This window comes from Cyclopterus lumpus, chromosome 17, assembly GCF_009769545.1.
Source record: "Cyclopterus lumpus isolate fCycLum1 chromosome 17, fCycLum1.pri, whole genome shotgun sequence".
Lineage (NCBI taxonomy): Eukaryota > Metazoa > Chordata > Actinopteri > Perciformes > Cyclopteridae > Cyclopterus > Cyclopterus lumpus.
This window is the reverse complement of record NC_046982.1, coordinates 10962031-10989037: the sequence shown is the minus strand read 5'-3', so window position 1 is coordinate 10989037 and position 27007 is coordinate 10962031. Positions and strand designations below refer to the sequence as shown.

At 40.0% G+C, this 27007-nt stretch overlaps 2 protein-coding genes across 3 annotated transcripts in view; both read left to right on the top strand.

The window, feature by feature from the left end:
- The first annotated feature begins 1999 nt into the window (after positions 1–1999).
- On the top strand, positions 2000–20860 carry LOC117746873 (solute carrier family 25 member 36-A). Its single transcript, XM_034556200.1, has 7 exons — positions 2000–2422; positions 4342–4506; positions 8907–8984; positions 11086–11186; positions 16457–16523; positions 16612–16901; positions 17917–20860. The coding sequence occupies exons 1-7, from the start codon at positions 2382–2384 to the stop codon at positions 18108–18110; spliced, it is 936 nt and encodes a 311-aa protein (XP_034412091.1). The 5' UTR covers positions 2000–2381; the 3' UTR covers positions 18111–20860.
- Positions 20861–21986: 1126 nt separating this feature from the next.
- The window catches only part of LOC117746932 (SPRY domain-containing SOCS box protein 4-like), a 61561-nt gene continuing 56540 nt past the window's right edge, over positions 21987–27007 (top strand). Inside the window, exon 1 of one of the 2 annotated variants that reach the window (XM_034556278.1) lies at positions 21987–22213. The gene's annotated coding sequence lies outside the window, so the exon portion shown is untranslated. The remainder of the gene's footprint in view (positions 22214–27007) is intronic. The other variant, XM_034556279.1, reaches the window with a different exon arrangement.

Genomic DNA, 27007 nt, shown 5'->3' with positions numbered 1-27007 from the left:
TTGGGACCATTCTGAATATGACCTTGATGATGGTGTTTTAGACTTTTACCTAATAGTCCTACGGACAGTATTGATTCAAAGATATGAATGGTCCCGCTGCAAAAAAAAAACAACAACAAAAAAACACAAAACATGAAGCTGCTTTAATCATCCTGCTTTTGCATTGGGCCAGGGTTCACCCTGGACAGGTCGCCAGTTTATCGCAGGGCACATATAGAGACAAACAAGCATTCACGCTCACATTCACACCTACGGGCAATTTAGAGCCTCCAATTAACTTATGTGAGGAAGAAACACGGAGGGAACCCACGCTGCCACGGGGAGAATGTACAAACTCCACACAGGAGTTGGCTGTGAGGTGACAGTGCCAGCCACTGCACCACCGTGCAGTCCCTGCTTTAATCATAACATTTATTTTAGTTCAAATCTAAATTGATTAGAGGTAAATCAGCTTTTATTTTTTATATACTGACAAGATTTATTGACTTTTTTTCTTTTCCATAGTATATAATAACACACTTAAAAGTAAGAGCAAAATCCTAACAAAGTGCAGAAAAAACCCTGTTGATTTAAGGTACAACTTTTATTTTTATATCAGGCCGCATTTTTTCATTCTTTTTATTGTTCTTTAATACAAAGTTGAAGTGGAGTAAAGATATGACGAAAAAAATGATTGGATAAAGATATATATATATATATATATTCATTTGATCCTAGTTCGGTATGGCGTAACAATATAACCTTTTATCCGTCCTTCCTCATCCATCATGGTCATGAGACCTTCATAACCTCTGTAATGCAGGACATGACATTATTGGATTTTACTCTACAAATGTGAGGAGTGAAACCATGCACATGACTGGTCAACTTGTCATACAGCAATTCCCAATTACAAAACGATGTGTACTCGTTCAGCTCCATTATTGAATCATCAACTGGGTATTTTGAGTGCAGTCAGCTGATTGGATGGCAGCTTTCAGAACCCCCCCCCCATACAAGTGAAGACCTTCTCATTGGGGTTAGAGAATGAAACCCTGAAGTGCATTCAACATTCACTTGAACAAGCCACATTTTGACTTAATGCTGATTTTGTTGTTGTTATGCATCCAATAAGAACATACTAAGAACATTTTCTTATTTAAAATACTTTGAATAAGTAAATGATCATCGTGAAAGCCCTGGTTAAACAATAACAATGTCCAGATGTCCTCAATAATTTCCAATATATGTTTTAATCTTTGGCAGTTTGTATGTTTTTGCAGCACTTGCCTGAAGCAGATCAAGTATTAAAGTTGTTACACTTTAAAATGCAGGTGTTTGAGCTTAGCGAAAGGCTTTCTCAAAGGAACAAGGTGAGAGTCTCTGAAGCTATACATGTGGCACTTTTATTACACTAGATTTGAGACAGTGATTGAGTTTAAAGAGTTGACTTGTAGCTTTAAGGATGTGAAGTTGAGCATCCTCAGCTTTTTCTTTGCTCAGATCCATGGTGGGCGATCGGGGTAGACAATAAGAATAAAGTCGTGTCAAGGTACAAGCAATTGTTGTTGACATTTCATTAAATATTGCGATATGATAAATTATCAAGAAATTCTTTTCACACCTACTTAATAAACCTTGAAACACTGTGAGGATGGCTATTGTTTTAATTATTTTGACTGTTGCTTGGTTGTTGGTTGATCAACCTTATCTATGTGTTTTTGTTTTTTGTTTTTCTGATTTTAGGCTAAATCTTTTTTGTCTCAGGTGTGTCTTACAAGAGAAATCGTGGCCTCAATGAGACAAACACAGCAACGAAAAGCACGTTTCATATTAGACCAAACCTTCAGATAAAGATTTCCAACATGATGCATCCCTAATGCTGAGCATGTGAACAGTGCATGGTCAGGGCGGACACTACGTGACGTCACGCGCCCAGCTGACCAATAGGAGCGTCAGTCTGCCAGCCTATGATTGTACAGTAAATACTATGAGCTCTGCCCCCTTCCCTCTCGCTGCAGCGATGAAAGCAGCGGAGATATTCGAGACAAACCTGCGGATGTGCCATAAAACCGTTTGGTAGAGCTGAGGTAATAATCTTCTGCCAGTAGTTATCCTGGTGAGCACGCAGCTCTGCAGTGGTCTAGTCGAAGATAAGACCCATTTCTGTGTGTGAGGGTAACCCGGACAAGCTGAGAGCGACAGAGGGGGATTTTGTCGGCCCACTGCAGTCTGAATCACCGCTGACTCGCCCCGCTGCTGGCTCATCATCGACGACGTTTGCCCATCGACGTGCGCATCCTCTTGGAGGCAGAAAGCAACGGGGAAGGGACCGACCCGAGCCCGCATTTGACCCTGTGCTGCAGCCCCGAGTTGCGCTGCTTGGCAGGGCGTGCTAAATAATGAGCCAAAGGGACACACTGGTTCATTTGTTCGCTGGAGGGTAAGTCAGAAAACGAATTTCATTCCGATATTGGGGTCGTTTTACAATCAGCAGTCTCGGTACTTCCAACGTGACTCATCATTCGGGTTATCTCGACAGATTAAGCGAGCTAACAAGGGCCGGTTTTCTATGCAGCGCGTGCATGTGTCAGCTGTGTGCACGCCAGTGTCAAACCCGTGGGTTCAAACTAAACTTCCTGTCGACATTTCAAAATATGAGAATTTGAACAGTAAACTATTAACACAAATGTGACACAGAGAGGTTGTTCGTAGTGGCTTCGGGTATACAGTATTTAAACATATGTTTTGTTTTTTGTAATGCCTGTAAATACATTGACTTCTTATATTAAATTGAAAAGCTTTACGCTTTTATTTCCGGGCTCGTTGCTGCTCTCGATAGCTTGATTAAGTCCTGCAGCAGCCACAGCAGCGTTTCTCAATTTAAAGAACCTGAAGAGATTAATTGGATGATTTAAAACGAAATCTCAGTTGCATATGTAAATTTGTATTTGCATATTTTGTCTCTGATTTGCCATCTGATAAGATTTGTTCCTACACAGAGGTTTTTCTATATTATTATATTACTGGACGAAATATTATATAATATTATTATTATTATTATTATTATAGCTTAACTGTCCAAACTGAAGGTGCACATATTTAGCTGTTTCTGGGAATCTATTGTAAACCACAACATGTGGTTAAGAAATGATGACTACTTTAGGTTAAACCGGCAACCAAAACCAAAGTTGAGTAACGACTCTAATTCACAACTCTGGAGACAGGCCCAACAACTTAATCAAAGAAAATGACAACACAGATGTAAAAGCTAGAAGTGTATTGAAACGGCATGTCTCTCTCTTAATTTATTATATTGTCTTCAGTTTCTATTTGTCTGTTGCCTCTGCTTTTATCTCTGCCACAAACCATTGACATTCAAATAGGGCAATCTCATCACACCCCAACTCTTCTGTTATCTCTCGTCAGGGATTTTCAATCCGAGAACAAGACACATTGCTATCTTGAATAAGCAAAGTCAGTTTTGCTTTCCCCAAAAACCTGAGCTGAAACTTCAGCACAGTGGTTCCTCTCGCAGCCACTGTGACACACACAGGCACACAGCAGACAGCGTAGCCCTTAAAGTAGGCCAAGGGTCACAGCTGCCTGTGAGCATGAATGTGGGCCGGTCTTTTGAAAGGTAAATATAGCTGGTGCTACTCAGAAAAGACTGCAAGTTAGAGGAATTCACTGCCAACAGCCAAGATGTCAGCATACACCACTAGTATTCACTTAACTATCCCTGTATTGTATTCACATTGCTTGTCACTTTCCATCTTTGTGGTGGTGGGATTGTGAAGCTTTGTCTGAGTCCTATTGTGGAAAACATTGGGCCTTTTGGTTCAAACAAATTAATGTACCTGTGTGGCATAGGGACAGAATATTCAATCAACTTGAGTTTGTTTTTGTGCTGCTGGCTTCAGTGAGCCAGCTAAACAACATTGTAATCTTCATATCAACTCATTCTTGCCTTCTCAGATGGCAAAATTCAGCAATATGGTTACAGATACACTGAGCCATGGTCAATTTACACTGAACAGCATCTCTTAGCTGGCAGCTTGCATGTTGCATCTTGCATATCACAACACAAGCTCATGTCATGTGCCATCCCCTAGAGACTTTTAGTGCTAAGGAAGGAATAACGGATTACCAGTGACCATTGGTGGGGAGATCAGTATTAGAGGATGGTTAAAAAAAACTTCCAGGGTAAACAGGCAAAATATAGATATGACTTGGACCAAATATAATAATGTTAATACCTTGTAATTATAGAACTCGCTGCTCTATTTTGCCCAAGTAGTCTGAGCCCTAACCACTTGGCTATTTTTTTTTAACCCCCCTAACTTCTCTACTTCTTTCTAGATGTGGTGGCACAGTGGGAGCAATTTTGACTTGTCCTCTGGAGGTTGTGAAGACCAGACTGCAGTCCTCCTCTATCACTCTCTACATCTCTGAAGTCCATCTCAGTACCGTGAATGGAGCCAGTGTGGCCCGTGTCGCGCCACCAGGGCCTCTGCACTGTCTCAAGTAAGTTGCATTTGCGCAAAATGTTAATTGCACTAACTTTACTATATTAGGGATCATTAAAAAAAAGACACCATGCAAAGATTCGTTTTTATTAGTTACAAGAAGTGGATGTAATATACTTATTTTAACCGATTCTGAGCACATATTCAGATGATGACAGTGTTTTTTAAATTGTCAAAATATATTCTTATCATTATAAACATCACTTTGGATTTTTTAATATTGTGATAAAGCTTCTGTGTTGTCTTAGTTTTAGTCTTCGCTGAGTGATATATCTGAACTATCTGACAATTCTAGCTGTGTGAAATGAACAGTGAATGTTAATACTATCATATCCAAACTAGTAGTGCGTGTTCCTCAAAATGTTTGTTGTTAAATTAGGGTGGTACAGGTATGGTCACCTCATTAGTAATGCTGGGCAAAAATGAACAAATGTAATCGATTAATCGCATGATTTTTCTGTGATTAACAGCGATTTAATCGCATTATGCTCACAATTCAATAATGAATTTAAAACTATTGTATTACACACTTTTATTTTTAAAGTAATGTTATCAGAACAATATAACAGGCACTCTCAGAGCAACAGAAAGTTAACATACAGTGTATATAAATAAGTTTTCTTTTTTTACTGAACAGTAGTAAGGGTCCCTGTTAAAGTGGTCTAGAGAATCTAGGAGAATCTCAGTCAAAGAAAGAAACCATTTGAGTGATGCAGGTTGAGCAGTTACACAATGACAAAATTAACTTTTAACATCCACTTTTTGTATCTATTTCTTTGTCCATGTTCAATTTGTTTATGTTCTAATTCAGCAGCACTTGCTGGATAGTGTTTGAAGTGGCCCACAACTGTTTGTTCAGGACTTTGTCAAACGCACTGTTCTGCAGATACTGTGACAGCACTGGACACAGAGAACTGTTAGCCTCCTGCAGGAGGTGCGCGCAACGCAGGGCACGTGTTCACACGGCAGATGTCTCGCAGCAGCATCATATATTTCATGCACTATTCGTGCTAAGTGTGCTAATTTTATTGGAAACGTTCCACTGCTGTGCAACATGAATACAATGTTCCGTGCACGTTTCTGCTAAATGTCTGTCTTCTGTTTTCATGACAGTCAAAGCATGTGAATGCAGCACCCACAGTTCATCACTATGGTAACATTTCGGTACGTTTCACTCACGGCGCGGAGACGGATTGACGTCCTTCAGGAATACTTTATTGATTGCATTCAACAACAACATTGCCGAGGCACTCTTACGCTAACAACACGGTACTCGTCTAACTAGCTTAACTCACTTCCGTCCCCAGAACAGGTCAAACCCGCCTCCCCTCTGCTCCACCAATCACAGGCACGCAGCCTCCCCATGATTGGCTAGAGAGAGGGGGTTGACGACCGACCCCTCCAAAAAAAGAAATGCTGTTAACTCATGATAGAATCATTGTCGGCGTTAATGTATTCCTACGTTAACGTATTTATAACGCGTTAACGTGCCCAGCCCTACTCATTAATAAAATAGACTGAAGGAAGCCTGAATACATACTGTCCAATGGTATGGCAAGAAGCAAATGGATGCTAACAGATGCAAATCTGCAGCAGAAATTGAGGCAAAAGTACACCTGACCAAGTTTAATATATATCAGCCTCCGAGAAAATGTTGTATTATTCACTCAATGAATGTGCACAGACAGGATTAGATGGAAGTCTGAAAGATACAAACATACGTTTTGTTAATCGGGTAGGGCTGTGAAACATACACCCTGTGTTTGTTGTCACAGCAACTTCTATATCAGTTGGTGAACTTGTCTGTGGTACTCTAAAGTGAATCCACAGTAATAACAAGAGTGATGCAGATCTCCGCCAGGTGTTTCTGCCGTACGTGTGATACACGGTCTTTGATTCCAAATGTTATGCAGTTCGCTGCAGCAAAATGCGAGAGTAGCTCACTTACAGACACACGCACACCCCGTGACCGATCGCGTGATCCTTCTGGCAGAGATGAGAATGAAACCGGTTGTTTGCATGTCCTGTATCACTGTAATCTTCCTGTGAGTTTACATTAACTATTGTTATTTTACTCTTAGCTTTTTTACACTACTTCCTGAGAAAAAATTTGATTTTAGAGGAAAATGATTTACCCCAATTTGACATACTGAATGTATTAGGAGATGAGCATTTACATCACCATAATACTAGACTTGAAATTGGCCAAAGACTTTCTCTGGATTATGCATTTAGCCTTAAATCTTCCCATGGTCAAAATCTTCGGGATTGCTGGTAAATATTTTCTCAATTTGTTAACCACTTGAGCGTCAGGTATATTTCATTAGTGGCACCCAAAGACGGAGTAGATCACTCAGCTTTGTTTTGACTTTAAAGCTACTTCCTTTATACAACTACTGGAAAACCAATGTAAGAAATACCGAATATCGCTCTTATCACATCGCTCTTATCACATCGCTATTTCTATTACAGAGCAGGTCATACAGTGTTAAATGTATTGCAAAATGCACAAGCTGCCGTGTGGGGAATTTTCCACAGTCAAATACTTGCATTCATTCTCTAGGTGTTGCAATATACATGTTATCTTTGATATACATTTTATGTATGCAGTTATGGTTAGAGACTTTCACTCCAACTCCATACACTTGTATTTTGAGTGCAATTAATTCGGCAAAAAGAGATTTAAAAATGCACAATATACAATAAAGTAATACAAATATTAATAAAGATATATTTGACATAGTATTTTTGTATTAATTGTTTAAAAAAATGTATTTGATTAGTATAATTACATTTTAGGAATCTCAGGAAATAAATAGATTGTTAACATGGAATACTGATTTGCCAGGATATGCTAATCTTGCACTTACAATCCTAATTTTGACCACGGTGGTTCACTAGAATTTGTTTGGCTGAAATATTGAATTACTCTCAATATTTTCTTTGTCACTTTGACTGCTTTTAACAAGGCGTTGTTAGCATTGCTTTTTTCAGGATTTCGTTTAATAACATAGTACTAATGCCTTTTTCAACTGCAGGTAATTGGGGCAATAATATGTGATCAAAAAGTTTGATCTTTTGTCTCGACATAAACCAACTTCTTGGGTTGTCCTTGAAATATACTGCCACAAGCAGAAACTAGACCACCATTACATAATACAGAGTGGAGCAGGGTAGAAGAGGGAAACGCAGTACGGCAAGGAAAGGAAAAAAACCTTCACAAGTCAAAGTGGGTCAACATGGCGTGTGGTGAAGGCATGTTACATTTTAGAGCAGAGATTGTCAACTCATGATTCAAGATTTTTGACGGTGGAGAACACTGACACTCCGAGTTCGGTTTGTTGTTTAGGTTTGGGCAATTACTCTTGAGGATGTAAATCATTTTTGAGTTGGAGTATTTAGCTATGAACAGAAGTTGGCAAAATCTCACAGCTGTGGTTGTGGGAAGGCCAAGGCACAGTCCACAAACCCACGAGCTGAACAAAATACTTTACTGTACTCTAAACCGTGTGGGACGGCTCAAATCTATATTGAATCAAGTTTAGCAGCCCAAAAGTCTGTTATTTCTTTTCAGGATTTATGCATTACAGTTTATCTGAAACCGTGTGATGAATGAAGGCCAACCATAAGCCATGCATGGTCTGAGTGAGGTTTCTAGGTTAGGTTGGAGACCAATAAACAGTCTTTGACCTGACAACTCACCATGAACACAACACATGAGCTGTCATGATGACACCGGACACTTAATTTATTTTGTGTCTTCCTGTGTGATGATAGTGCCCCTTTGGATAATACCAGGCTGTAGTGAGTGTCAGTTCTTGACAGATTGCCCAACATGTTCTAATCTGGTTCATCTGCTATGAGCATGTAGGGATGTTCCTTTCTGTCTCCCATGGTGCCCTGAACACATTCATGTGAAGTATTTGCTTTGTTCTTCTTGTCTTTCTTCTGTGATCATACAGCATGTTAGGTTAATTTATTGTTATACATACAATGGTGAGAAAGATAACTATTTCAGTGTAAACCCCAACCCTAATGGAATAGTTTGACATGTTGGGAAATACAGTTTTTTGCTTTCTTCCTGAGTTAGTCGAGAATATTGATACAATCTCGTGTCCGTACAACGCTACTCAGATACTGGTGCTTGTTTTCGGATTTAGCATACAGACATTAGTCATCTCTGTAGAAATAAAAGCATTCCAATATTTTTGTATAAAGTTTCCGAAGTAAAAGATCTTTCTAAATACATAACTGTGATTTAACTTGAGCAAAGGACATTATTCTCCAGTCAGTCACATGATGAGTTGTTCAATGAAAGCATATTACTTGGATGTTAAATGTACTATATGTTTGCTCTGTATTAAAAGGGAATAACCAAAAAAACATCTCTCTCTGCAGGTTAATTCTAGAGAAAGAGGGTCCTCGTTCACTCTTCAGAGGACTGGGACCCAATCTTGTGGGTGTGGCACCTTCCAGGTATGTTCAGTATTATCTACAGTATTCTGGGTGTAAAGTGTACTTCGTGCACTGTGGTCAATTTATTTAATCAATTTTTTTTTGTTGTTGTCCCCATTGACCAATCAATTGGTCGTAGAGATTTTCTTTGGTTGACTTCAGAACTACAATGTGCAGAATAAAGCTAAAATTAAGGGGAAATCAAATAAGCTATACTTAGATATCTCATAACTAACATAGTAGAGTAAGTCACCACAATCTTTTATGCTTATAAGAAGCCTAGAGAATGAATTATGAAGAATTATCGGCAACAAGTTGTACCTTTTTATAAGAATACCGTAATAGATTGAGTTAAACTCACAGAAATGTAATGTAAATGTGTGCTTTAAATCCAAGAGGAAATTAATAGGTTCCCTCTCCCTTAGCTTGGCTGCTTATGATTGCATAACAGCCTGAACTCAGTCAATCAAAGTCTGAATGAAACATTAACCACAGCCGGAGCTGGCCAGCTGTGATACACTCGTCATGTGACTGCTGATGTTGTTGTGAATTATCACAATGGAGTTCCTACATTGAGAGTAGCGTGTGTGTGTGTGTGTGTGTGTGTCTAATCCCCCTCCCTGACCTGTCTGGTTCTCCCTAGCTACTGCTGCATCACATGGCCATTGTTGTCCTCTTCCCGTTGGTTCGTTGTGGTCTCTTTCTCTCTGTCTGAGTCATCTTTGTCATTCTTCGCCTCTATGAAATCAGATTTATTTCCTGTCCTCTGGGGCCTGCACTATCTATGCTGTCTGACTCGGCCTGGCTCAGATACTGAAGGGTCAAAAATGCCCTTGGGTGTGCGTGCGCATGTGTGTCAGTCCCATGGGCTAGCTGTGGAAATGGCAGCTTATTTCCATGTCATGACAGCCATAGCAGATTGTGCTATAGGAAGATACTGTTGCATAAGAAGTGAGTCTGATGAACTCAATGGTAACATATGAGATTTCCGACTGTCTTATGTGCAGTTTTATTAACCACTTGAATTCTGATCTTCCAATACCTAATATTCTCTAACATATTTAGAGGCTGTGTGATATTATGTATCATCACATGTACTGTATAAATAGTATGTGATTGTCCCACCACTTAACTTAAACTGTACCACATTTAACTGTGTATTTGTGGACATAATTTAAGACATAAAAAGACAAAATTGCCACAGTTCAGATTCTTCAAGAAAGAATACCCAAATATAAAAATATACCCAAATTACTACCGTTTGATCGTCATGCCGCCATTAAAATCTCTGTTTACAGCGGGAGATTTAGATTTTGAAGATGTATGACAATGTAAGATGTAATATTTTCACTTAATTTAATTGCAGTCTGATCAATTATAATTGGGAAACATCACGCTGATGCTGGAAAACTAAAATACAATCTTCTGATTCTAATGAGGGTGCAGTCCACTAGGCTTGCTGCTGGCATTCATTAGCAACACACACAGCACAGCTTGCAGCATCACTCATTACGTGCAAAAGATGCTCATACACATTCAGACCAACTCCTGTAATTAATCTCTCGCCTGCAAAGCAGCATGATTACGGTGTGCATGCTCTCAATTTAGAGGGAGGGTGGAGAGTCATTGGGTTTAATTCTACTGAGCAGAAATGTTGACTAAATCCTGTGCTTTTATTTAGTGAGATACATCTGCTACTAAAGCCCACTATGAGATTGAAATGCACACACACACACACACACACACACACACACACACACAGGCAGAGATACACTTCTTTCAGTTGACTATATTTAGACTACATTTTAGCCTGACTATTTCAGGCCCTCATGTACAATTTAGCCAGTATGTTGTTAATGTAACGCTGCTCTGTTTATATATTTTGCAATAATACAATATTTTATTTTGATTTGATGAACTCATGGTTGCAGTTGTCTTTTGTACTGCACTCATCGTTTCTTTTTTTTGATCAGTGGTACATGTGTTCAAAGTGAAGAAGCTAATGAATTGTTTTCTCCTGCTATTTCCTCTCTAGTCAGTAGTAGTTCATCCTTCTTCGTCAATTTACTCAGTGTTTTTATTATTTATTATCTTATTTTTTCCTCACGATCATTTGCAACAGGGCGATCTACTTTGCGGCCTATTCAACTGCCAAGGAGAAGCTCAATGGGGTGCTGGAGCCAGACTCTACCCAGGTGCACATGGTGTCGGCTGGGCTGGCAGGTAATGATGGCTCCTCCTCCCCTCCCTTCTGTCTGTTTGTCACTGTCTGTCGCTGAGTGTCTGTCAGTCTACCTGGGCAGTGTTATCACTGATGGGTTTTAGATTAAATAAAAACATGTTTAAGAATTATTCAGGTTGTCATCTGACAGATTTCATTTTACATTATATTTTCATAATTTTCATTCTCCCCCCCCCCCCCCCCCCCCCCCCCCCCCACACACACACACACACACACACACACACACACACACCCCACCCCTCCAACCCCCTTTTACCCCCCTCTTATAGAAATGTGTGGGATGATGGGATTTTTACTAAGTTAAAGGAATGTAAATACCTAAAGCATGCCAAAGCTAACAAATGATGTCTGTTATAAGTCGGCATTATGTAGCTGTTTCGTGTATAGAAATATTATATAAAAACAGTAGGGGGCTTATCAGAAAGCACAATGTAAGACTTTCAGGATCAAACTGACCTTGACCTTGATTATGGTGGAAACAGCCTCAAATAGATAGATGGATATATACTTTATTCATCCTCAGGCGGGAATTTGGTAAATGTTTGGTGGCCTTGCCAGCCCACATACAGTTGAGGAGACAACCTTATATCAGCAGTCTCAGACTTTAAATTAAATGGTCAGACATATTCATACTATATAGTGTAATTTCTGGCATTTACACTATGTGTTATATATAATTTAGTGTGTTTGACAAAAATAAGAAAACCACATGGTCCTCAAAGTTTAGGTTGTGCTTTCCACTTCTCCTAGTCCCTTTGCCCTCCATTGTTTTTATTTTCTCCTTGCCCTTTTCCCCCTCTTTTTATTCTTTCATTTCGAGGCCTCTCCAGAGGACTCTGTAAATGGTTTAACATCCCGGTTGTTACTTAAACAGTGTGGTCTGGGCCCCCTTCTTTGCTCTGTGTGTGTATAGAGGAGAGAGCACGGCCCCCAAAGGTCAACCGGGGCCCCTGGCACTCGGGCGGACAAGTCAGGTAGCATCCTATTTCTTTACACTGGTATGATGCAAGCCATGGTTGTTTTGTTATGAATATTAGAAAGTTCATAATGGTTATTCATTTGTAATGATATTACCATTGCTTATGGCAATGTGTTTGCTGCTGGTTTGTAGTTGTAGACTCTTATTATAAGGTTTTACTATTGCTTAGTCTTGACACATACCTCCCCCTTTTCCTGTTGCCTTGTTCCATCAACATAGTCAAGGTAAAGTAATGACACATACTTCTGTGGATTTTATGTTGTCAGCAGAAAAGAAATGCTAACCTTGTCACTGCTACAGAAGGTTGTAATTTATGTTCTCCATTTTGTCTTTTGTCATCATCCATCAACATCATTAGTCCTCCAGTCATTTCTTTTCAAGGAGAATCAGTATCTCTGTATCATCCAAAAGGCCAGCACTATTTCAACATTACATACATTTTTTTGATTTTTTTCTGAAGAGTTTGCCTTAAAAGTTAAACCCCAATATAACACAAAGTATGACTTGAATATTCAAAATATGCAGTGAAGCCACAGACATGTAATGGAGTTGAGCTTCAACACAATGTATGGAAGAGTTTGGGGTTAGTAAACATGGAGAATAGTGTTTTTCTCTTCAGACATTTGTTGCAGACATTTGTTCATCAGCATGACAGTTGCATTTATTTAGTACCTTGAATGGAATATCTGTGTAATTGTACTCTACAGTACACATGTCTAACACTGTTACTGCGCAGATATACTTATTCTCTTTCATGGGCACATAATCCATATTCAAATTTGTCAGCACTGGGACATAGCAGAGTTAAAGAAAGCTAACTTTTGAGGAGTCACTAGCTCCTTTCACACAGCCTGTTCAAGGTGGGACTGTTGTTCTGTATCAAAGGTACAGAGATTTAAAGGGGGCAGGGGGCGAGATTTTCCGCAACTGAGCCGGCAGCGGAGGTAACAAAGCAGAGCTTGATGCCTGTGTAAAAGGGATGGAACACACACACACACACACAAACTAGACACTGTCGTGTTACTCGTCACACCTATTTGGCTCCTTTTTATTTCGGCATGCTATCTAATGTCACACACCGTGGTGGAACTTGACGTGTGTGAAAGGAGCTATTGCCTCTCATCACCTCCCTGCAGGGACTTGTGGGCTAAACCTGCAGTCTAAGAAGGGAGGCTGGTCCCACTTTCTCACTTAGACCTTTTATCTCTTCCAGCATTTTATCTAAAACATATTTGCCTCCTCTGAATGGAGGACAACCTCCTCTGGATGTGAGTTATGTGTCTATAGAAGGGTTTGTAAACATGCAGCAGCATGCTCATATGTAGATGCAGCTCCTCAGAGGGGCTCAGCTCAAGGACTAGTTGGCCTGTGTGGGCTCATACGTATCTTCTTCGTGGCTTATGACCAAGTAGGCAAATGTGGTTCACTTCACGTCCAGAACTATTTCTCAAGTTGCTTTTATGAAATGTGTCAAAATCTAAATTGAGACATTTGTATTTGAGCATTATTGATTCAGAGGAATAATGGTGACGCATTTATTTATTTTATGTGCACTATGAATCAGTCATTATTGGACACGTGTCCTATTAAGTTGACCCATGTTATAAATTAGCAGTAAAGAAACGCATTAATAATAAATATTCAAGGAGAAACAAATATTTAGACGATTCATATTGAAGAGTTGAATTGCCATAATAAAAACCACTACATTGAACAGGCCTCTTCGATGTACTGTGCACAATTATCAGCGTTAAGCTGTTTATTTTACAATAAATATTAAGACTAAATTAATATTCAATACTTGTGGAAATCTGTTGTGCTATGAGGTTGCCATTTCCACAGTCCTTTTGTGTGGATTTGAAGTGGACTTCAATAACTCTTTTATGATTCATTTGATGTGTTTTTGTAGAAGCAGGCTGGCTCTCCAGAGACACAATTTAACGTTGTATTAAAATTTATCCCAGTTTTTCCAGAATGAGGTTTCGCTTAAACAGGTTTATGGAGCATGCTGAGTTGCATTCATTGTTCCATCTCATTGACTCACTTTACTATGATCAATCACTTAATCCTTATGTCATCACATATTCAAAGAATGATCCATCAAAATGATTCATCACCATTATCCAACGCTTAGAGTCTGTTATACACACCGACAAGGTTAGCATTTCCACCTGCTTTTCTTAATTTTCTACCTTATTTATTAATAAGCAATTGATTTAATTATATCTACAATATGTAGATTATATACTGATAATGGCAGAAGGTAAATGAAGAATACCTCTTAAATTTAATTTTCTGCCTTTTGTATTTGTGCTTTGTTCCACCTCGCTCTGGTGAGATGGAGCTGGAGTTTTGGATTGGGTTGGCTTCTGTTCAGTCAACATTGTTTTATTCCAGTTGATAAAAGGAATAAAGGGAGGGATACATTGTAAAGTTAAAGAATTGTAAAATAATTTAACATATAAGAATAATTTAAAGGGGATGAGGCGTAGAGTTTGGGGAAAGATGGGGGGAGGTCAGTCCTTTACCTCCCATCTCTTCTCCAACTACCTGTACAGTACCAGTGGTGTGGGGTGGGTGGTTGGGGGTGGATGTGACTGCTGCTTGTGTGTGACTGTGGTACAGAAAAGCCTGTGTCTATTTTAGGGCTTTACTGTAAAGCTTTCACCCCTGCGTGATTGGGTGGGAGACCCCCGCCATCTGTGCCCCCCATATCTGCAGGCTACTAGCTGCAGCGGGGAGGAGCTGGAGGAGCTTTGCCCCTCCCTCGTGAGTACACGCCATAGACGCTACTTCCTTCTACTTCCTTCAACTTCCCTCTTTTTTCTTCTTCCTCTTTTTGTTCTTCTCTTCATCTCTTCAACAGACCTGTGTCTTCCTCTCTTCTTCACACAGTTGCCTTAAGCTAAGGCTGTGTTGCATTGATACACTAGATGTGACTGAGGTCTATTTCTAGACTTGTCCTCGTCTTAGCTGTTTTCTGCAAATGGCCATGTTTTATCTCTCTATTGCATCATTTGTATAAACTTTTAGAGAAACTTTGTGTCATTTCATAATAATGCAAAGTGCTCATTATTAACTTTACACCTTACATATCAAACTTTATATTACTGTATATTGTCCAGCCTTCTATTCAAAGTACCATCCCCTGTAAATAACTCAAACAAGTGGATACTCACACTCACATCTGCTTGATATATATTCTGTGGACACAAGTGCATTTTCAGGGGCCCCATTATTGAGTGACCCGTGTCAAACGGAGCTAACATTAATTTTGGCTGTGAAAACAGATGCATATTTAAAATAAGGTTTCCCACCACCATTAGGAAGTATAGTCTACACTAAATTCCATGTCAGTGACCTTCGACTTTAGTCCTGCTGAATAATTTAATAATATTTTCCAGACACCATTTTGTTTTTCTGTGCTGTTGTAGGTGTGCCAGTTGTGCTCGTACCAGGCCAACTGCCTGTCTCTCGTGTCTAACCAGTCAACTACTGGTTTGGTAAATGTCACAAAATAAACATAAAGATGTTCGTTCATTGACTATTGCTTATCCAACGATGAAAGAACATTTAGACCAGTGTCAATACTAGGAATCAAACCTTCTATGTTGTGAATGACAGATGTTCTTGTAAAGGGATTGATGCGTTTGTGTGTTGTAATATTTTAAAACAGTCCGCCTCTGTAAGCTCATTAAGATTACCTTTTATGTTTTAATAACAAATTATTTTAATTTAAACACAAAAGCTCTTACTGACATGTTTTCAAAATAAATCATACTGCAGTATAATAACAATATGCCACACCCAAAGGCCTAAAATGACTTTGCTGCTTGGCCTCATCTCCCAATGTTTTCAGTTAGTTCTTTTTTTAAGATGACAAATTAAAAAAAAGAAACTGCTGCCTTCATGCACTGTTGTTAGTACAGAAGGTTTTCTTCAGGAAGATAGCTGTTGTTTACATACACCTGTGTTGCATTTCACATGAAGAGGATTAATATGTGAAATTGAAAAGCCATTTTGTCTGTAACTGAATTAATGATTGTTCAACAAATTGAATTGATTCAGACCTTGTTTCAAATCATCTGTACACAAGTTCTCTATGACAGTATTGAAATGTCTCATAGTAAAATAAACACTGAAGCGAGTTGATCCTGTTTAGTGAAGTGCTTTCTCATTGTCGTAGTTCAGTATAGATTGTTTAATACAGTTAAATTAGATTCCACATGTTCTGCATCTGTCTGAACCTCTGTCCCCCTCTGACATTCCCAGGGTTCACCGCCATCACAGCCACCAATCCAATCTGGCTGATCAAGACCCGTCTGCAGCTGGAAACCAGGTGAGTAACATCCAACCTGAAACATCCAACCTGCATGACGATCATAATAAATTTAATCCTGTCGTATATTGTCTCTGTGTGATTACAGAACCCGGGGTGAGCGGCGAATGAATGCATTTGACTGCGTGCGGCGGGTGTACCAGATGGACGGCCTGCGAGGTTTCTACAGGGGCATGTCAGCCTCATACGCTGGCATCTCTGAGACAGTTATCCATTTTGTCATCTATGAGAGCATCAAACGTAAACTGGTGGAGTCTAAGGCCCACGCCAGCATGGACGAAGAGGAGGAGTCTGTCAAAGATGCTTCAGACTTTGTGGGCATGATGCTCGCAGCAGCCACCTCCAAGACCTGTGCCACCTCCATTGCATACCCTCATGGTAATCTTCTGTCATACTCATTATTTTTTCATCAATAACATTAATAGTTACACTATTTTTCTTATTTTCAACAAATCCTATAAAAGGACCAAAAGCAACAATTCCAAGGATTTCTGACTTTCCCAGCCTGTCTGTGGCACTTAGCCCATAATCACACTGATTTCTAGTGGAGGAATGAACCTTTAAAAACAGGTCACAATTAAATACCCTTGTTTAAAAAAACATGCTAATTGTTTTCAACCCATGTACAATGTTTGGGGACTTTATGGCTTATCTATTCTTTCTCTTCATCATCATGAAGAAACCTGTCAACCAGTGTAAAAGTGTGTCTCCTTTATCTGCTTCTAATAGAAATGAATTCTGTGGCACAGGCATAACATGTATATTGGCTTTGGTTACATGCAAAATACTTGTTAGTGGAATTCAATTATTGTTGGAGTTGGTCTTTAATGTGTTTTGTAATAAATAACAACTGGAATATCATAAGACGTATCCTTATGCTTGACATGTATGCTAAGTATGGAGCCAGAGTCCAGAAGGCAATTAGCTTAGCTTACAACCTTTTGAAAGCTCAGCAATTAGCACAGAATATGTTGTAGACAAACAAATGTAAACACAATAATTGTGTAGTTTCACAGGTAGAAAGCACAGACCATGTTACATTTTCAGTGGGACAATGTCTCACTTTCTCTTATTGGAAAATATTATGCTGTAAATGTTACTCTCCTTCTCCACCTACGTACAGCCCACAGCTGAATGCAACTGTTCAGATACCTTCTGTTAGGATTGTCTAAAGTCATTCTGGGACTAAAACAAAATCGTATTTTCAGTAGGTTAGGAGAAGGCAGACTAAGGGACAGTTGGTATCCTAAAATATGGATCCATAAATAGTGTCAGATATGGAAATGTAGCTCTAGGGGAGACCAAACGACACTCAAAGAGAAAGTCTGACCAGAACAACTTGTGACCATTGGTGTTTTTAACACAATTTTCTTCTTCTACTGTCAAATTACAGAGGTGATCCGCACACGGCTACGAGAGGAAGGCAGCAAGTACCGCTCGTTCTTCCAAACGCTGCTGACGGTACCCAGGGAGGAGGGATACCGGGCACTGTACCGCGGCTTAACCACCCACCTTGTCAGACAGATCCCCAACACTGCCATCATGATGTGCACCTATGAAGTGGTGGTCTACCTGCTTTGCCGTTAACCCTCCAGGTATGTCTCCTTCTTCTTTGAAGAGGGAGACAGTTAGCAAATGACAGAGAAGGTAGCGCTACTGTGGACTAAATGTTGAAATGAAGACCAAAGGAAAACCGAAAATACTCTAGTGGACCAGAAGAGGAAAGATGGACAAAAGATGAAGAAATAGGAGGGAGGAAAGCCATTTCTTACCATATCAACATCATCAACTAAAGTTCCTTTTATCAGATTGCTGGAACCGATAGAGGTCACTGCAGTTCAGACGAGAGGTAATATGAGATGGGTAAGAAGAGAGGCGCTGACAGGAAAGACAGGAAAGAGTTTGGCATCTGTCAAACCAAGGGTACCTCCTAAAGGAATACATTTTAAGCACATTTCAGTGGCCTTAACAAGGGTTTTAGTTTACGTATTTTCGTTTGAGTGGAGAGTGATAAACGGCCTTTTCCAATCTTGGATAGAGATATTGTGAAGGGGAATGCTTGGAGGCTCAATTTGACAGGAGAGATGAGAACTAAATGTAGGTCAATGTCAAACTACTTGGCACCATTTGTCTGCGCTGGACTCGCCTTAGTGCTGTCAGACGGCTGTAAAACCATCTGAATCACCTGAACCACCCACAAAGTGTGGCTTCAAGCATTTCCTTCTGAACATTGCAGTCCCCATCCCCTGAGCTTGTTATGACCTGTCACTCATAAAGAGTAAGTTGAAATGCTAAGCTGACATTCAGTGTTTTACTCGGTGCATGGTGGTGACGGGGTTCGGGTGAAGTTTGCCTTCTGTCTGAAATATGATTGGCATCCAAGGCCAGCTTCTGCCTGCACCCCGTAACTGCTCAGGACTTTAAATTATTGTGTGAAACATGAGATCACCGTGTCCTTTTTGAGATGTGAAGTGTGTGATTGTCCAAAAGGTACCAACACTTAAGTATCAATTATTGGAGTGTCACTACTTGAATATAATGTGACGTGTGGGGAAATGCTGCAGTGGGAGAATGTTGATTGAGTTTCATCATCACATCTTGTGTGTGGTGTGTGTTGTGTGTTGTGTGAGTGTGTGAGTGTGTGTGTGTGTGTGTGTGTGTGTGTGTGTGTGTGAGAGAGAGAGAGAGAGAGAGAGAGACACATGTTGGTCACTCTCGCCATGATGATCTAACTATGTTTTAAGAATGTGTTTGTTCATCTGCGGTCATGTGTGCCTGCATGTATAATTAATATCTACTCCAGATTTCCCTCCACTAACTATTAATCTTACAAGACCCTGCGGTTGGGAGTGTGGAAAAGCTCCTGTATGATACTGGCAGCCTTCATTCCCAATCTTATGCTAGCCCTTCCTTCCAGTGGCTCCCAACTGACCTGATAATATGCACTTTTGTGGCCTTTTAGGGCTTGTGCTTTGCATTTTCTTGTGTGGACAGTTTGAACTTGTACATTGTAAAAGAAAAAAAGTATTCCTGTATATCAAAATGGTATTTTGCGCAACTGTTCTTATAGCAGATATATTGTACAGTTTAGAGTTCTCAGTAGTTGTGAAGGATGTCCAAATGTGTGTATATAATATAGATACTGTATATGCATATCATTTATTGTTTTTGTTCTTAGGCCCATGTATGATCATGCTGTAGTTTGCATCTTTTTTGTGCAATTTAACCTGGTTTGACATTGACTGTTGACATGAATATTGTTATTGCTTGACTGGGTTTTCTTACAGTATAAACTGAGTTAATTTATATTGGTATGTTTCTGTCAAGCGAACATTTGTGTTAACAGTAAAGCTAACAAAGGCTGCGAGATAAATACTTTTATGTCAGCATTTGTGCGTTGGTTAGTTGTTTTAGTGGTCCAAAAAAAGTTACATTTTGCAAAGTTTGGATGTTTCCATCATTGGTAATGTTTACATTGTTCATAGGTCTCATAGCAAAATGTTTTGAATATCCAGATGGAGGTATTTTAATGTGAAAGTTTAACAACTGGAATCATCTTTACAATACGTTACAGAAATGCCAAGCTAATCTGTTACTGTGAATTTACCCCTTTTTAAACGTGAAAGTTCATTTAGCATACAGAAAAATTACCTTTTGGAAAACGTTGCCACATGAATGTTTGAAATTGTATCCAAGCACCTTATCAAATTAATGTTTTATATTTATTATCAAAACATCCTTTAGTATGACATTTAAAACTTATGACAGAAGAACATAGAAAAGCCCTCCCTCCACAACCTCTGTGGTCTCTGTGCCCACAAGGATTAGGTCTGCACAGTTTCCGTGTTTAAAAAAAGTATTGTGTTTATTTCCCCATCTGCAGAAAACCTGATGTGTTATGCGTATGGAGTTATTGAATGCTCTCATTTCCAGCCCCCTTATTGCAGTATAATTTCAGAGGCTAACCTAGGCCTGGGTCAATAGTTATTGATTTTCAGTCACCATTGACATGTTGCTAACCCAGAATTGCTGTCAGTGCCTGGAAAAAAAACAAAAAACAGCTGACTCATTTTAATGTCCATGTTTTACTGTAAAACACTAATCGTTTTTATGTCTTTGCTCCATTGCAGTAATACTTGAGGTCATGTTACCAAAATGTGAAATAACCAGTCAACTGGACAGGCATGTTACCTGTCTGTACCTGAACGGTACAGACATGTTACTGTATTTCGTAACTCATTTCAGTGTATGTATGCAATTCAATAACTTTCTCCTGCATGCTTGGACAGGATGCGGTCTCAAGCAGGGTTGAATAAAGATTGACCTGGAAGATTATTTGTTGAGGTTTTTGTTTGTTTTTAAACACAAAAGTAAATAAAAATCCACTTGCAACTAAAATTATAAATGTTTATTTATTCATGTATTTGCAGTTTGTAACACCTATAATTAAAAAGAGGACACACTGAGAGGAGTTGAAATCGTCAAAGTGTAAGTGAGTGATACATTGAGTTGCGTCATGTAGTTGTAGGTAGACACAAGTTCACGACTTGTTTGTATTTGCCTACTATCACCACATGGAGGAGCCAAATAACCCAGAAGTGACCAATGCACAAGTTACATTTACTGAATTCAATGATTTCTTACACACGCACACACACACACACACACACACACACACACACACACAGAGAAAATAAAACGATTACTATTTAGTTAATCAATGAATATTGATATGGGTAGATGGCAAATGTTATAATCCATCATCGTGGTTTGACTTATATTAATTGATCTCGTAGTGCAGCTGTTAAAGTTGTTTAGCACAAGCAGCATATGGCGGACACACTATTACAACTCGATGCAGATCATTCAGCCCTGCTTTGTTTTACCAAACAGCCCGATTTTTTTTTATATTACCGCAGATCAGTCCATTGATCTTGTGGTTATGTATCTAAATTAACGTCCACTTAACCCGCTGATTTGTTTAGTGATAAATATTCTGCTGGGTACCACAGCCTGGGTATGTACCCAAGAACAGAAATAAAGCATGGGCATGATGAAACCTTCAAATGCTGTCGGAATTCTAGGGATAGTAATAATTGTACAAATTACTTTTTAATGAGAGCAACATAGAACATTTTTTACAACAAAGTACCTGAAAAGAAAATGATTAAGGCACTTAAAATGGAAGTTTTAAAAGAAGTTCAAGTTTCAGTCTCAGAACTGAAGCAGGTTGACTGTCCATGTAAGTGTAAGTGCTAAGTGCTGCCTCAGCTAAAGGGAAAGTGCTCAAAGCATTTGAAGTTGAAGTTCAAACACTGAGAGGAGATTAAATCATCAAAGTCTAAGTGATACATTTAGTTGTGTCATGTAGTTGTAGGTAAGTAGTAGTATTTGTATACAGCTCTTATAAAATGCTATAACAAGAGCCTAGGTTTACGAGCAGTCCCTCAACGCACCGCTGGAGTTTGAGCCAATCGCGTTAATGCAGAATCCTGTGTAGTCCGAGTGCCTGGATGTATCGAGCAGCAACTCACCGCAACAAAGAAAGCGACTCCGCCGACACATAAGTAGCATCGTTGCAAAAAGGTTGTCATCATCATCGTCATCATCGGATAAAGAGAGACGTGTCGGTTGGTCCTAACTCTCGGATAAATCCTCAAAAAGAAAAGTGTCGTTTGGAGACGAGTTCGGTGAGTGTTGCTCTGTTCACGCTGGATGAGCTGACTGATCGATGGGTTATGTTTTAGTTGCATACTGGTGAGCAGTACGCTTTTAACGTTACTTGAAAATAATCTACGATTAATATTTTAGGCCGTTGATTGACTGATTAGTTTTAAAATGATCTGCGCGAAAAAATGACTTCCCTCTCCATTGCGCGGTGCGGGTTACTTTGAGTTTGTCGCCTCTTGTTATTTCCTCCCAATCTGCGGACGACCTGACAGGTCGCAGTAGAAATCCTTCAGGCACTTGAACCGGACTGTGTACGCACTCGTGTGCTTGTGTGACGTACTGCGCGTGTTTGCATTGTCTCATGGTTATACTTCGCTGGCCACACCGATGGCACCTCATCTGTCATCGCAGCGCGCAGTAATGGGATGGAAAGGTTGACTGAATCTCTGGATTGCCTGGATGCGATGCGTCTGTTTGAATGTGGGGGCATGGATGTGTTATAAGGGAGCGTTGACAGATGCATTCATCAGAAATCCCAAGAGACCATTGACACAAGAAGAAGACCAGTGGTCGTCAGCCTTTATGGCTGACTCTTTCAAATGAAGCAATCTCTATATCTGGGGGTCCCTTGTCGCACTTTGCATTAGTAGGTCAACCAGAACTGAGTGGCCCTAGATGGTTTAATCTGAAGAGTTTCAAGAGTCCCAATGAGGTAAAACGCTGTAATATTTCTCAATAAAAGGGTTTGTTTAAGTGTTGTGAAGATCCTTAATATCCTAATACAATTACCATAGGAAGTGTTATTCTACACCAGCGTTTGAATTTAGAGAGGTATAGGTGTCTGTATACTGTTGTGTAAAGGAACAATAACTTTCCTCACATACTGAGTGATCAAATCTCTCTGTGGCCACTACGTCTTGATATTTACTCTGCCAAGATGGAAAGGACTTTGGAAATACAGAGCTGGTAAGAGCAGGGAGGGGAGACGAGGAAAGAGAAAAGAGGAGGAGTAGAGAGGGATGGAGTGTAAAAGAAGGGCAGAGGAGAAGGATGAGAGTGTCGGAAGAGAAAAAATGGAAGAGTGAGAACATTTCAAACAGGGGACACATACTCCCTCCTCACATGTCCAGTTTGGTTTTCATTTTGTTTCATAACAACTAGGCAACACTGTGTGTGTGTGATGGTGGGCAGAGTCTGCTGGTTGATGGATGACCTGTCGAGATAAGTGAGAGAGCTTGTTAGTGGGGAGAGAGATGGAGAGATTTAGAAAAGGAGGGGGCGGAGGAAATGGTGCATTGTAAGATTGACAGGGTGTCATTCATCTGTTCGATGGATCTGACCAGCCGGTCACTAGAACAGTCTGCCCACTAGCACCTACCTCACCGCCGGTGTCTTTTTTGTTCCCTTTCGTCTTCTGTCCATAAACCTCCCGACTCTCCACCTCTTCTTTTGCTTCCACAGCACTTGCCTTATTTTCCTGTTTATTTCCACAACGTTTTGTCTCCTGTCCACATCTTCACTCTGTTCTTCTTTCTGGCCTCTTGAGCACTTGAACTTACACTCCAACTATTTACAGTGCACTTCTTCTAAACTATCTCCAGCGCTTCAACTTTAATGGTCTTCATCTCTTATTCTTAACTTTCAGTGCTGACATAGAAAGTGAACATTCAACGGCCTAGATCTTGAAATGATTTAATTTTTTCCTGTTCACACCTGCCGTGTTCATTGTAAGCGATCAAAATTACATTTTCAATATAAAAAAAATAGCATCTTCCAGTCTCGTACATTCTCTGCATATTTTTCTTTCTCCTGCAGCTCTCTCCCTCCTAATCTGTTTTCCCTCCTCTTTAAAAAATGTCCCCCTGTCCCCTTAATCCCTCCAGAGGGACTAATAAGCAGCATTATGAGTCAGTGTGGGGAGAGAGGCAGATGGGATTCAGCTCGTAGGCCAGATAAGGGTTTTTTAACTTGACTGTGTCTTATCACACCCTGTCACTGCTACTTAAACTGAAAAGATACTGACAGGCATTATGTACTGAGCGGTAAAAATCCTTAAAGTGAGATAGTGGAAGTTCTGCCTGTAGCATTTTGGAGTAATCGCTGTTCAGAAGGGTGGCAGTGATGTCAGAGTAATGATTTAAATGCAGTGATGCAGAGATGAGCGACTTTTTTGGGCCGTTCTCAAAGGCAACAACCGCCAAGAAGTGAACTCAATTAATCAACAACATAATTCGATTTTTGGTTAATTTCTTACCAGTCGCCGGACATATTGCACATTTGCTTTCTGCTCAGTACCCAATGTTTCAACGTGCTCGGCATTCAGTGGCACACAAGACGATTTGGAAAGGCAGCCAACGAATGAGCTGTTTTTTTTTATCAACCGTCATTCATTTTAATTACTTGAATTCCCCCACCTCCACCACTGTCTTTATTTGTGTGCCAAAGCACAGTACCACAGGAAGCAGGCTCTACAGGAAGCCCATTCAAAGATATGAACCTGTGAAGCCTCAAACTGGTCTAAATCAAGGCGCAACATAGATCACAGTGTTTTGGAAAGCATGAGAAAAGTGTTAAATTGGTGCTTTGAAAAGACTTCTGATTTCATATATTATCTATTAAGAGTTGTAACTTTCAATAATCTTCATTACTGATTCATCATCAGTAATTATGTGTCAGAATATTGTGAAAATTGTCACAATTTCCCAGAGCTGAAAGTGACTTTGCTGAAATGCTTTGTTTTATCTGACCAACGGTCCAAAATGTATAGATACTCATTTTACTATCATTTAAGACAAAGAAAAGCAGCACATCCTCACATTTGGGAAGCTGGGACCAGTGATTGTTTGATGTGTTAAGCCATGCTAGCTATGTTAACCATGCTAGCAGTGTGGCTCTAAAGACCCTGATACACCAGGCCGATGGCCCTATAGTTTCTGCAGTGTGTGTGTAACACCGTTGGCACTAGTCAGCCTTTGTCAGCCCTTCTCGGCAGCTTTTTCAATTTGCCAATTCATAACATAGGCCAACTTCAACAAAGCTGTTTATGTTTATGCCTTCCTGTTGGTTACAGCCGTGGCATGTAGGCATTATGATTTTGGCTTGTCCGTCTATTCGTCCATCGTTACGACCCTCCATTAACCCGTCCATCTGATCCATTCAAGGATTAACTCATTAGATGTTGCTGGTCAAACGTGAAACATACACAACCATAAATGGACTAATAAGCAATGAAGACCAATACAGTGAACATGTCTCCCAAGCAACCATTTGGTGTCTTATTAACAACCTCCTGCTCAACATATCTGCAAACTCGTTATAGATTTCAGGCAAAGCACCCTACCCAAATCCCCCCTTCCACATTTTGGGAGGAACCATCACCATTTCTTGCAACACACATCAACAAAACACTTAAATGGAAAATTAACACCTTTCAACAACTAGAAAGGTGCAGATATCTACCACATGGGTCTCCAACGACCACTAATGTATTGTGTGATTGAATGAATACAACACACGTCCTTCAAACTCAAAAACATACAATGCATGCTATTGCCTTGAAGTCGTTGTATTTGACATTTCACACATTCTTCCAAAAACAAAATTAGACTCACAAAGCTGTTGATTGGTACAGCAATGTGTGTATTGTTTTTTCCGTTAGCTGTACAAAATAAGCAATAAACTGTTAGCATGCTAACACTAAAGTGTGACAATGAACAGGATCATTGTCATTGTGAACATGTTAGTATTTAGCTTAAAGCGTCACTCTGCCTGAGTAGCGACAGCTGAGCCAGCTTGCATGGTTCGAGGCCAATTAATTACCTGTTGATCAACCAATTGTTTCAGCTCTCTATTTAGAAGATGGATGGCTGTATATCACTTTTGGTTGAGTAATTTATTTTCTTCTGTCCAGGAAAACCATGTGTATGTACATCTTACACTGACAGATGGGAGATGGAATGAATTTATATTCAGCAGCCTTTTGTTAAGTCAGTGATAGACTGCTGAGCTTACAAAAATCACACAGATACACACACGCATGCACGGACACACACGCACGCATGCATGCACACGCGTGCCTGCGTTACTCAAGGAAAACAGCACTCTCATGCACTGCTGAACTCTAAAGTCAATGACATGCGGCTGCAGAGCAAAAAAAACCTGAAGACGATGTATTCCTCTTACCCTTGAAAGGTACATTGGGTCTAAATACGTACAACCTGTGTGTGCTCACACCTGTGTGTGTGTGTGTGTGTGTGTGTGTGCTCACACGTGTGTGTGTGTGTGTGTGTGTGTGTGTGTGTGTGCGTGTAGGCAGTGTGCTGTACCTGCTGATGCAGTGGTGACTCACAGGGGGCGTTATAATGACAGGATAACTCCAGTAACAGTGTACTTTACAGTAATATGTGCAGATTTCCTCCCGATAGTCCAGTGACTGGCAGAGATGTCATGTATTCATGAATTGTTTGTAACTTTGCTGGTGCCTCTCCTTGTGTTTGAGCTTACTCATCAGTTCATCAGGGCGAGGTTGATGTCCTCGGACAACCATGTCATCATCCTGTCTGATAGGTAGCAGTGATCAAAGTGCCCCTTACAGATAATACATCCTGAGTGGAGTTGAGGACCCACGAGGGGACATGAAATCATGAGTGTTGTGACCGACCTCAGTTACAGCTAATGTCCACTCCTTCTAAACTCCGTCATCTTGACTCATTTCACCTTGTTGTGTCCCGTCTTGTCGAGTATCGTTTGGCTTCATGTCGCTCCCAATCATCTTGATATCTTGTCTGATCTATCGGAGGTTTGCTTTATCTTTT

What these genes read in the sequence shown, in the direction of transcription:
- LOC117746873 (XM_034556200.1), top strand. Translation starts at nt 2,382, where the DNA reads ATGAGCCAAAGGGACACACTGGTTCATTTGTTCGCTGGAGG. An exon ending in GTTCATTTGTTCGCTGGAGG is followed by an intron (nt 2,423 to 4,341) that starts GTAAGTCAGAAA and finishes ACTTCTTTCTAG; the next exon opens with ATGTGGTGGCACAGTGGGAG. An exon ending in CGTCTGCAGCTGGAAACCAG is followed by an intron (nt 16,524 to 16,611) that starts GTGAGTAACATC and finishes GTGTGATTACAG; the next exon opens with AACCCGGGGTGAGCGGCGAA.